We start from the raw sequence: 12,146 nt of genomic DNA, 5'->3' as shown, positions 1-12,146 counted from the left end.
CTCTGTTCCCGGCCGGTGCACTAATGGATGAGCGCTCAAACTACTGATGAGCACCAGCAAATGCCAAAGGCCGCGGTGGGTAAGCAGAGAAGTTGGCTACAGCCCTGCTGCTCCCGCCTCTCTGCTCTGCCTTGTGGCAACTGAGAGGTTATGCAAACAGGAGCAGGCACCAGGACAGACACTCTGCTCCTCACGTAGCCTCCTTTGTCACCAGACAGGAGCATGACACAGCCCGTCACAGCTCTGCTACAGCAGGCAGCGAGGGCCATCGCTGGGCTGCTCTCCTCCTTGGCCTGCCATCCTGCCTCCACTGCCAGATGCGGGAAGGCTGGGGAGGCATTCCTCTACCACATGAGGAGCCTGGCATTTGCTGTGCCCAAGCAAAGCTGAGGCAGCAGCAGAGGGCACGTGCATCCACCTGCCACAGCAGGCGCGTGGTAACACCTGAGGGCAGGAAGCGGACAGCACAGGCCCATCCTTGCTCCGCAACATGCCTTCTGCTTTGAACTGCAGCCACAAGAGCACTTGTCCTTTCCAGGGCTGGCAAGGTGACCGAAAGCAAAATGCACCCTCAGTCAAATGCCTATGAGTTTCCTCCTCAGCCCCTGTGACCTTGCGTCCTTGGGGCTGACTACCCACTTTGAGAATGAGAATTCTGAGAAGGAGAAACAGTCACACCGGGCCTTAGCTCATTGCTGAGCCCTCCCATGGCCGTGCAAGGCCTTGTGTTTCTCAGGGTCAGCCTCAGCCCTTCAACAGGAGACCCACGTGAGTGGCCTTCATCACGAGTGCTCCACGCCTGAAGCCCAGACTGAGAGTGGTACTCACGTTCCCCAGCAAGGATGTGCACAACCCACACACAGGGCCTGGAGCTACTGAAACCCTTCCCTGGGAAGTGGCATGGGACCTCAAATGACCGTTGCTTTGAGGAGCCAGCAACTAATGCATCACTGCGCTCTCACCCAATAGGGAAACACAGGCCGGGCCTTTCAGATGAAAGGGACAAGTTCTTCATCTGTGGGCTGTGCTTTGCAAGCCTCAAATTGCTGTTTGTTAACGTGCTTCACAAAGAAGGTGTGTTCCAGGTCTCCCGAGGCGCTGGCTCACCATATAAAAAGCCCGGGCCACTCCAAGCCCTTCCATCCACGTCTCTTCCCTTGCTCTCCACATTGAACCTGGTAAGTCTGAACTCACTGCTTCTCTTCGTGCTGGCAGGATTTCTGTCAACGGGACTGCTTCCCTTCTGTGCGGGGTCCTTCTGATACGTGGTCCAGGCTTGAAAATACACTGTGCTTCCCTCTTCTGGGAGGTGAGCTGGCGAGGGAAGAGGGAAAGCTTTCTTCCCTCCTGAGAGGGAGTCATTTGGGCTCTTTTGTAGCAGTGGCTCTGCTGAAATCTGAGGCTGCACGACCAGTACCGTCCAAGGGGTCACCAGGTGCTTCCTCCCCCATGCATGGCACAGCGACCGGCCTTGGTCACTCTTGGCATGCAAAGGAACTTCCCAGGGAGATGTGGCCCTGGCCAGCCACTGGTTTGTTCTCGGAGGAGCCAAGCTGGGGGTCTGAAAGGGCCCGACAGCTAATGCCCTCTGCTCCCTCCCGGTCTTGCAGGGTCGCCTCCCTCTGCAAGACATGTCGTGCTACAGCCCGTGCCTGCCAGCCACCTGCGGCCCAACCCCGCTTGCCAACAGCTGCAACGAGCCCTGCGTCATCCGGTGCGCCGACTCCAGCGTTGCGATCCAGCCCTCGCCAGTGATGGTGACGCTGCCGGGCCCAATCCTCAGCTCCTTCCCTCAGAGCACAGCCGTGGGATCCACCGCGTCGGCTGCCGTGGGGAGCTCCCTCAGCGCTGCCAGTGTGCCCATCGCTTCTGGGGGCTCCCTGGGGCTGGGCGGCTTTGGGTGGTCCGGTCTGGGCCGCGGGCTCTGCGGGCCTCTGGGACGGGGCAATCTCTTATGCTGAAGCCCGTGGATCGCTTGCCCGTGATGGAGCACCAGGGGCCTCGAGGAAAGTCCAGGAGCCAGCCCCGAGGGAGCGGCCTTCCGTCTCTTCCCAAGGAAGCCTCTCTCTTTCCCCCTCTTGCTCTGCTTTACCTTACGCTCCCCATCAAACACCTCCACCTTCCTTCCGTAGCAATGCGTCTAGAGCGTACGTGACTGCCAGAGCCTTGAGGGGGAGTTGCACAGGAAGCATGCCTGGCGTGGAGGTTTTCCTTCCGACGGCAGCACTTCTCTGAGCTTTTCTCGGCCTCCAACATGCATTGCTTCAGCTCTCGCCTTTTCCATTTTCCTTTGATTTTCTCATTAAAGACATTGGGCATCACAGCTTTGCTAGAGAGCCGTGTTTCATTCTCCCTTCTTCTCCAGTCCCAACCAGCGGACTGTCCAAGAGAGTTCCTCCCTTGCTACAGCTACGGATTTTTCCATAGCTGCCGGGTTTCGCCCCTGACAGCCTATAACAATGGAGACAAGGCCAGCTTGGCGGGGGGGAGAGCTCTTCAGCTCTTCTGGAAGGAGCCCCATTACTCATCGGCACACCTCGAAAGCCACAGCACAAAGCATGGAGGGAGCCCGAATTTTCTGTTGGATGTCCCTGTGCTGCATTGATTACAGCAGAGACTCAACAGGCTGCTGCATTAATGAGAGGCAGTGGTGGCCCTGGCTGCTTTGTTAGAAAAGCCTTTGTTAAGAACCCAGAAAGCGAATCCCAGGAATTTTTCACATCTGCCTCATGCAGTGCCAGCGCTCTGAGGAAGGAGCTTGGCAGAGCATTGCGTTTCCCAGGCCATTGCTCCCTGCTGCCATGGGCTCCTGACGCGGAGGCAACACTGAATCTGCCAGTCTCTCCTTGTTCAACTATCTCCACAATTACAGGCCCATGGGGTGGGCTGGGGCTGGAGAAACTATTCAGAGTGACCAGGGTGCAAGCGGCTCTGGTGCCAGCCCCCAAGGCTGTGCACTGCTCCCCTTCCTCAAGGACGGGAATTAAGCAGGTGGAGGAGAAAGAGGCTCCCAGGGCCCTGCCTTTGGTGTCCATCCCACGGTGCACAATCCCATGCCCACCTTTCTGTTATCCACCAGGGGCAGCGAGGCTGGCTTCTGCACCATTTCCCCCAGCCCAGGGTCTGACCTTCAATGTACAGAGAGGTGTGGGCTCAGGGGACCAGCGCAGCGGTTTACGCTCTCTGCAGCACCGCAGCTCTGGCAGGTGAAAAGGGGAGTTGTGTGCAGTGGGGACGGTGCCGCTCAGCTCCCTCATCGTTCCTGACTGTTAGCTGTGCTGGGAGAGAAGCAGCCTGTGATGAGAGCCTGGGTGAGCACCAGGGGGAACAGCACAGAGAAGCCACGGCCAAGCCTGAGGCACATGCTCTGTCCTGGTGAAAAGTCCAGCAGTCAAGTGTGAGGGACTCCTGTCCGTAGGAGCTGGTGGTATGCTTCCAGAACGTGAGGGCAAGGTGGCTGGTGACAATTTAGCCTCAAAGTCAGGCTCAACTCCTTTGCGGGCACTGAGCCACGCCTGGGTCACTGTCCCGTGTTCCTTCCCAGGAAGGAGTGTGGAGCTCTGCTCTCCAGACATTTGCTGATGTGAATGCTGGGACCTGTTTCCCAGAGGTCCCCAGAGCTCAGCCCAGCTCTCGGGACAGTGGACCAGTCCCAAGAGGCACAAGCTGGAGGCTGCCTTTTTCTCTCCCATGGCAAACAGTGTAAGAAGGTGTAAGCGTTAGGAGCAGGGGCAGGAGCTGGGGCTGGAGCAGGAACAAGAGCAGCAGGAGCAGGAGCAGCAAGATCAGGAGCAGTGGCAGTGCCAGCGGCAGCAGCGGCAGGAGCAGCAGCAGCATGCGGACGAGGTGGCCGAGTGGTGAAGGCGATGGACTGCTAATCCATTGTGCTCTGCACGCGTGGGTTCGAATCCCATCCTCGTCGGTCAGCCCAACAGTGGCCAAAGTTGCTGAGTGTGAGGAGCTTGATGTGTGCCCCCCAAGCTTCTGTTTTGAGATGAGAGCTGACTGAACAGAAATAGCAAGGTTTTGAAGTGGCTCAGCACGGACACACTTCAACCTCTTCTGTCTCCACATAGGCGAGAAGAACCGGAAGGGATAGAAGGAAGAGCCGGGGAACTCACAGGACCGTCAGCCTCCCCTCAGTCCCTGGGAAGATGATGGAGCAAAACATCCTGGAAGTAGTTTCCAAACCTAGTGTCGTGGTTTAAACCCGGCCGGCAGCCAGGCACCACGCAGCCATTCAGTCACCCTCCCCTGCCCAGGGCACGGGGGAGAGAATTGGAGGGGTAGAAGTAGGGAGACTTGTAGGTTTAATAATTGAAAAAAAAGAGACTACTACTACCGATATTATGAAATACAAACAGGTAATGTGCAATCCGATTGCTCACCACCTGCCAACTGACACCCGGCCCGTCTTGGCTGGGTTCGGCTTGACTGCAGACTTCACTCTCTGCGCTTTTCCCCGCTTCCCACGTGGCGCCCATCACTGCTCACCCTGTCGGCTCCCATGGTCGCAATCCCAAAAGCGAGAGAGAACCCTCCTCCTTCCCAGCGGCCCCTCCTTTACATACTGAGCAAGGCATCACATGATATGGAACACTCCATTTACCGATCCGGGTCCAGCATTCTGGCTGTGCTCCCCCCCAAGCTCAAGAAAAATTAACTCTGTCCCAGCCAAAACCAGGACAGTCTCCACCTCTTATTCCATACCATTTGCATTATGCTCAGGTTCCCAATACGTTCTAAAGTAATCACCATCCCTTTCCCTGGTCCCAGGTGTCTACACACAGATATCACTCTCTTAGTCTATGGGCCATCCTTCCAAAATGTGTACTGAGTTCATTTAGTTCATAACTTTGGGTTCCATTTGTCATGACAGTCTTTTAAGGCTGGAGGGATGAGGCGGATTTGGCTCAGTCAGTGGAGCGCGTGACTTTGGATGTGGCAGGAGGATGGCATGTAGTCTCTGCTACAGTTGGAGCTCACTGTTGATGTGTCTGGCGCGGGCCATGCTCACAGTCTACGTGCGGGTCGATCTCAAGGATGTTGCTGGGCACCAGCTGCTGAAATCTGTCCTGACTCTACCAAAGTTCATCTCTTTTTTTTATTAATGTGATGCCATCAGTTCAGTATGTATCAACCATAGCGATGACGCTATGCAATAACTGGGTTATTCGACAGTTAACATCGTACAGTTCAATTCATTGTCTGTTTTCACATAAAATCCAATCCCCTTGAGGCGCACATCGGACTTCCCCGTCCTTCCACATTAGCCACCGTGTGCACCCAGGTCCTTGGGCAAAACTAATCCCACGCATGGGTTTACCTTTACCCGAAGCAGGAATAACCCAGACTGTCTGCCCCAGCATGTTTTTAATGCGCACTGCAGAGACCTTATCCCCATCTACAGTACGAAGAAGGTTTGACTGAGCAGGGCCAGACTGGTTGGCAGATCCTCTAGTATTGACTAACCAGGTGCATTTCGCTAAGTGCATGTACCAGTGTTTGAAAGTTCCACCACCCATTGTTCTCTGTAGTTTTTAGCAACCCATTGCACCGCTCAGTTTTCCCGGAGGCTGGTGCAGGAGAGGGGCTGTGACACACCCACTCAATGGCATGTTCTTTGGCCTAAGTGTCTATGAGATTATTTTGGAAATGAGTCCCATTATCTGATTCAATTCTCTCTGGGGTGCCATGCCACCACAAGACTTGCTTCTCAAGGCCTAAAATAGCGTTCCGGGCAGTGGCGTGGGGCACAGCACACGTTTACAACCATCCGGTGGCTGCTTCCACCACTGTGAGCACATAGCCTTTGCCATGCTGAGTTTGTGTGAGTGGGATATAATCAATCTGCCAGGCCAACCCGTATTTAGATTTTAACCATCGTCCTCCATGCCAAAGGGGTTTTAACCGTTTGGCTTGCTTGATTGCACACGTCTCACATCCATGGACGGATAACCTGTGCAGTGGTGTCCATGGTTAAGTCCACCTCTCGGTCACGAGTCCATCTATACGTTGCATCCCTTCCCTGAGGGCCTGAGGAGTCATGGGCCTGGCGAGCCATAAATTTTTCATCCTTACGTTGCCCGTCCAGATCCACTTGAGCCACCTTAATCTTAGCAGCTTGATCCACCTGTTGCTCTTTCTGATGTTCTTCAGTGGCCTGGCTCTTGGGTACATGAGCACCTACACGACGTACTTTCACAACCAAATTCTCTACCCGAGCAGCAATATCTCGTAGTGGGTCTCCAGAAACCCTCAAAGCCTAAGAAAGCTAGCGTTTCCTTTGGTTTGTCTGCGGGGACATAACTGCTATTTTATCAGTCAACTCCATTGGAATCTGACAATGTCCATCTTGCCATTTTATTCCTAAAAACTGAATCTCCTGTGCAGGTCCCTTGATCTTACCCCGCTTTATGACAAAACCAGCTCTCAGAAGGATTTGGACTCTTTTCTCTCCTTTCTCAAAAACTTCTCCTGCTGTATTACCCCATTACAACGATGTCATCAAGGCATCGCAGGTGTTCCAGGGCTTCAACCTCTTCCAGTGCAGGCTGGATCAGTCCACAGCAAATGGTGGGGCTGTGATTCCGCCCCTGGGGCAGCTGACTGGCAGGTGCATTGGACACCCCTCCAGGTGAAAGCAAACTGTGGCCTGCACTATGCTGACAGAGGGATGGAGAAGAATGCTTTAGCAATATCAGTCGTGGCCTATGCTTGGCTGCCTTCAACTCTAGTTCGTATTGAAGCTCTAGCATGTCCGGTATGGCAGCGCTCAGCGGTGGCGTGACTTCGTTCAGGCCACGATAGTCTACTGTCAGTCTCCACTCTCCATTAGACTTTCACACTGGCCCTATGGGGCTGTTAGAGGGGGAGAGAGTCTTGTTGATCACTCCTTGACTCTCTAGGTTATGGACAGGAATTACGGAGTCTCGGCTGGTGCGATATTGTTGTCGGTGCACTGTTGTAGTAGCGATTGGCACCCGTTGTTCTTCAACCCTCAGCAATCCCACAACAGAGGGGTCCTCTGAGAGACCCGGCAACGCAGACAGCTGTTTGACTTCCTCTGTCTCCAAGGCAGCTATACCAAAAGCCCACCGATTGGGTCCTTAAAATACCCTGTCCTGAGATAATCTATACCAAGAATGCATGGAGCTTCTGGGACGGTCACGATGGGGTGCTTTTGCCACTCGTTCGCAGTTAGGCTCACCTCGGCCTCCAACACAGTCAGCTGTTGAGACCCCTCTTGAAATACCAATGGTTTCTGCCCCTTTAAAATGGGATGGCATCAGGGTGCGTTGGGCACCAGTGTCCACTAGAGCCTTATACTGCTGTGGGTGGAATGTGCCAAGCCATCGAATCCACACAGGCCAATAAACTCGATTGTTCCTGTCCTCCACGTGGCTGGAGGTAGGGTCCCTCTAACGTTGGTCATAGTATCCACTATCGACGAATGGGTTAGAGCTGCAGCAGGAGCAGGAACAGGAGCAGCGAGAGCAGGAGCAGCGGCAGAACCAGTGGCAGCAGCAGTGGCAGGAGCAGCAGCAAGAGCAGGACAAGCAGCAGCAGGAGCGGTGGCAGCGGCAGCCAAGTGCTCCAGCAGGGTCAGCTTGAGCTGGTTGCTTAGGACATCGTCCAGCTGGGTTTTGAGTATCTCCAAGGATGGAGACTCCACAACCTCTCTGGGCAACCTGGTCTGCTGTTTGACCCCCCTCTTGGTAAGGAAGTGTTTTCTTGCCTTGAGCTGGGACTTCATGTGTTTCAATTTGTGCCCACTCCCACTCGTGCTGCCAGTTGGTACTTCTGAGAAGTGATTATGGCTCCCTCTTCATTCCCTTCCATCAGGTATGGGAAGAATCCCAGCTCTCACAGCCTCCCCTCAAATTTCAGACACACCAAGCCCCTAACCAGTTTTGTGACAAAGCAGGGAAGACCTGTGTGGAGGCAGGAGTAGCCAGCAGCCAGCCATGCCACCAAGAGATGTGCTGTATCGCGTGGTCAGGAGCGACTTGGCAGGGGTCAGAGGACAGGAATGATCCTGCGTGGTTATGAAAGACACAGAGGTGGCCGGAGCCTCTTCCTGCCCACACGACCACCCCTCTCTTACACACACTTGCACTTCTGCCTCTCTGGCCACCTGCCTCCCTTTCCCAATCCCTGGACATCTCCTTGGGATATCTCTTCCCCACGACCATGGACACCTTGATCTCCCCACCCTGCTCTCCTCTGGGTGCACTTCCCAGTACTTTTGCACTTCCAAGGATGCCTTGTGGTTGCTGGAGTTCAGCACCTGTGAGCAGCGTACCTGGACGTGGCTGCATGGAAGCAAGATGCGAGGAGAAGAGCCTGGGGTTTGGCCAAGGGGCTCAGAGCTCAGAATGCTGCTGACCCCACCCCTCTACCCAACCCCCCGCCAGCCTCACGTATCCCTAAGGCCTGGGAGGCAGGTAAAGGGGACCACTGCCGCCATTGACAGCCCAGTTGGGTCTGAATCCAGGGGGAGAGTCTGTGGGAGATGAGAAAGGGGCTGCCTGCTGTGGAGAGGTCAGCTTCTTCATAGGCACCGTAATCTCACCTGCATTCATCTCACCCCAGCCTCAGAGAAGAGAAGCAGAGCAGAACTCTTCCTCATCGACAGGCGAGCTTGGCGGTTTGGAGAGCCCAGAAGGATCCCTTTCTGTTCAGTGGCTGCTGAACCCAGGAGCCCAGCAGAGCTCAGGCTCAGGCTGCCACAGCTCCATGGCCCCTGGCCCAGACATCAGCGAGGCTGAGCATGCCTCCCAGGAGGCACACACACACACAAATCCATGTGTACGACACATATAACACATGGCCGACCACACCGATCAACCCAGGCAGGAACACACAGCACTCAACAGAGGGCACCGAGAGCCTCGTCCAGGTCCCCTTCTGGCTGATCACGATGAAGGACTGTGAGTGGGACAATATTACACACATGTACAACGTGGATCACTCCAGCAGCTGGACTGAGACACCCCGTCCACCCTGTAGCTGGTCCCTGGCTCCGGTGGGCCTGGTGGTGTGGTTTCACTCCAGGCGGCAAGTAAACACCACGCAGCCGCTCACTCACTGCCCGCACCGGTGCGATGGGGGAGGGGATCGGAAGGGTAAAAGTCCTGGGTTGAGATAAAGACAGATTAATAGATAAAGCAAAAGCCGCGCACGCAAGAAGAACAAAGCAAGGAATTCATTCACTCCTTGCATCGACAGGCAGGTATCTGTCTCCAGGAGAGCAGGCCTCCATCATGGTTACTTGGGAAGACAAACGCCATAACTCCAAACATCTCCTCCATTCCTTCTTCTTCCCACAGATTTATGTGCTGAGCGTGACGTCATATGGTATGGAATATCCCTTTGGTCAGTTGGGGTCAGCTGTCCCGGTTGTGACCCCGGCCATCTTTTTGTGCACCCCCAAGCCTACTGGCTGGTGGGCTGGTGTGAGAGGCAGAAAAGGCCTGGACTCTGTGTAAGCACTGCTCAGCAACGACAACAACACCTCTCTATTATCAACACCGTTTTCAGCACAAACCCCAAACGCAGCCCCATACCAGCTACTATGAAGAAAATTACCTCTATCCCCAAACCAGCACACCTTGACACCCTGGTCGTTCTGGCAGCCAGCTCCTCCGGTTCTCTTGGCCCCAGAGACATGCACGCAGACACGAAATGGCCTTATGATGTCTCTGGTGGTTGGCCAGGACCCTCTGGTGCCTCCTGTAGCCAACGCCCTCTGTGACCTCATCCTGAGGGGCACACACCCACACGTGGCTCCCAAGCCGCTTTACCCACTCGCTGCCTCAGCTGGCTTGATACTTGAGAGCAGTCACACACTGACTTGCATACCCTCACACGCTTCACTTGCTGGCAGCACATTATTTCCACTCACCCTGGTCTGTCCAGGTGCCGGCACCCCAGACAAGCAGTGCCGACGACCTCCGGTCCCACTCCAGTGACTGGCACCACTGAGACCGGAACCACGGCCACCTGTGGTTTGGCTCCAGTTGCTGGCCCCTAGACTTCCATACGCACACATGCACACAGATCAGAGAGCCCCTCACCAGGGAAAGTCGCTAGGAATAGAGCTTAAGAAGAAGACAGGACAGGCTGCACCGATCAGAAGCAGGGCACGTCCAGGCAAACATCCTGAACAGCAAGTAGTTCTTGAGGGACAGCCATGTTATCCCATCTTCCCTCTAGTTTCCTCACGTTTCTTCCTCCCAAGACCACCCTGAACCCTCCCTTCTCCCACCTCTGCTTCCTCCCACAAACACGCCATACCGAGTCTCGTGCTGTGCTGTGCTGCTCTTCCCCTGCACTCATCACAGTTTTCCAGTATCTAAAGGCAGCTACAAAGACGACGCACACTCCCTCTTAACAAAGAGCCACACGGAGAGAAGAGGGAGCAAGCGGGAGAGGTTTCGCCTTCATACAAGGAAGACATATTTTACAGTGAGAACAATCATTCACTACAACAACCTCCCCAGGGACGTGGTAGAATTCTGGTGACAGGAGGTTTTCAAGATGCAATTGGACAGGGCGCTAGATAATCTCATCTGGGCTCCCTTTCCTGCAAAAGGTTGGGCTAGATGATCTTTGGGGGTCCCTATCAGTCGGGGCAATTCTATGATTCTGTGGCAATTCCGGCTCCCTTCATGCTTTATGTCGTGGCTTTTGAGGTGTGCCGATGAGTAATGGGGTTCCTTCCAGAAGAGCTGAAGAGCTCTCCCCCCCGCCAAGCTGGCCTTGTCTCCATTGTTATAGGCTGTCAGGGGCGAAACCCGGCAGCTATGGAAAAATCCGTAGCTGTAGCAAGGGAGGAACTCTCTTGGACAGTCCGCTGGTTGGGATTGGAGAAGAAGGGAGAATGAAACACGGCTCTCTAGCAAAGCTGTGATGCCCAATGTCTTTAATGAGAAAATCAAAGGAAAATGGAAAAGGCGAGAGCTGAAGCAATGCATGTTGGAGGCCGAGAAAAGCTCAGAGAAGTGCTGCCGTCGGAAGGAAAACCTCCACGCCAGGCATGCTTCCTGTGCAACTCCCCCTCAAGGCTCTGGCAGTCACGTATGCTCTAGACGCATTGCTACGGAAGGAAGGTGGAGGTGTTTGATGGGGAGCGTAAGGTAAAGCAGAGCAAGAGGGGGAAAGAGAGAGGCTTCCTTGGGAAGAGACGGAAGGCCGCTCCCTCGGGGCTGGCTCCTGGACTTTCCTCGAGGCCCCTGGTGCTCCATCACGGGCAAGCGATCCACGGGCTTCAGCATAAGAGATTGCCCCGTCCCAGAGGCCCGCAGAGCCCGCGGCCCAGACCGGACCACCCAAAGCCGCCCAGCCCCAGGGAGCCCCCAGAAGCGATGGGCACACTGGCAGCGCTGAGGGAGCTCCCCACGGCAGCCGACGCGGTGGATCCCACGGCTGTGCTCTGAGGGAAGGAGCTGAGGATTGGGCCCGGCAGCGTCACCATCACTGGCGAGGGCTGGATCGCAACGCTGGAGTCGGCGCACCGGATGACGCAGGGCTCGTTGCAGCTGTTGGCAAGCGGGGTTGGGCCGCAGGTGGCTGGCAGGCACGGGCTGTAGCACGACATGTCTTGCAGAGGGAGGCGACCCTGCAAGACCGGGAGGGAGCAGAGGGCATTAGCTGTCGGGCCCTTTCAGACCCCCAGCTTGGCTCCTCCGAGAACAAACCAGTGGCTGGCCGCTCAGCGGATAGAGATTTGGGATGGGGTCTGCATTGGGTATTTGCTAGTAATTGAAGGGTGATCCGAGAGGGTCCGTCAAAACATAATGAAGCTTCCCCTGTCCAAGTCAAGCTCCCTCGCAGCCTATACCTCAGCTGGCCTTGCCACGCCCAGGCATGCCTGCCCCATGGAGGCCCTCTGCTACCTCCGGTGACTCCATTACCAAGGGGATGTCTGCAGGCTGTGAGGATATTTCACAACACTCCTTCTGCTCAGCCCTGGAAATTTGGTAGGGAAGGTGCCCCAGAGAGAATCCTCAGTAAGCCCCCTCCCGCCGTGAGGAAATGGATGCCAGGTTTTCCAGACGGGTGGAGCGTAGCCTTGGTGCTGTGGCCTTGGTCAGGGAACGATTTTCTACTGCACACCAAGAGGCTCCCTCTTCCTGGCATCG

General features: G+C 55.4%; 2 protein-coding genes and 1 non-coding gene across 3 annotated transcripts; 2 read left to right on the top strand and 1 right to left on the bottom strand.

Annotated features, from left to right (window-relative positions):
• Nucleotides 1-1,631: 1,631 nt before the first annotated feature.
• On the top strand, nucleotides 1,632-1,961 carry LOC141932885 (beta-keratin-related protein). The gene has a single exon (XM_074847100.1). It carries the CDS (start codon nucleotides 1,632-1,634, stop codon nucleotides 1,959-1,961), a length of 330 nt encoding a protein of 109 aa, XP_074703201.1.
• A 1,879-nt stretch (nucleotides 1,962-3,840) lies between these two features.
• TRNAS-GCU (transfer RNA serine (anticodon GCU)) lies at nucleotides 3,841-3,922 on the top strand. The gene has a single exon. It is a non-coding gene; the product is annotated as a tRNA-Ser (tRNA).
• Nucleotides 3,923-11,272: 7,350 nt separating this feature from the next.
• On the bottom strand, nucleotides 11,273-11,602 carry LOC141932874 (beta-keratin-related protein). Its single transcript, XM_074847085.1, has one exon. The coding sequence runs from the start codon at nucleotides 11,600-11,602 to the stop codon at nucleotides 11,273-11,275; it is 330 nt and encodes a 109-aa protein (XP_074703186.1).
• Nucleotides 11,603-12,146: the final 544 nt, after the last annotated feature.

This window comes from Strix aluco, chromosome 21, assembly GCF_031877795.1.
Source record: "Strix aluco isolate bStrAlu1 chromosome 21, bStrAlu1.hap1, whole genome shotgun sequence".
NCBI lineage: Eukaryota > Metazoa > Chordata > Aves > Strigiformes > Strigidae > Strix > Strix aluco.
This window is presented reverse-complemented; position numbering and strand designations above follow the sequence as displayed.

Excerpts from the sequence above, each read along its gene's own strand:
- LOC141932885 (XM_074847100.1), top strand. The coding sequence starts at position 1,632 with ATGTCGTGCTACAGCCCGTGCCTGCCAGCCACCTGCGGCCCAACCCCG.
- LOC141932874 (XM_074847085.1), bottom strand. The coding sequence starts at position 11,602 with ATGTCGTGCTACAGCCCGTGCCTGCCAGCCACCTGCGGCCCAACCCCG.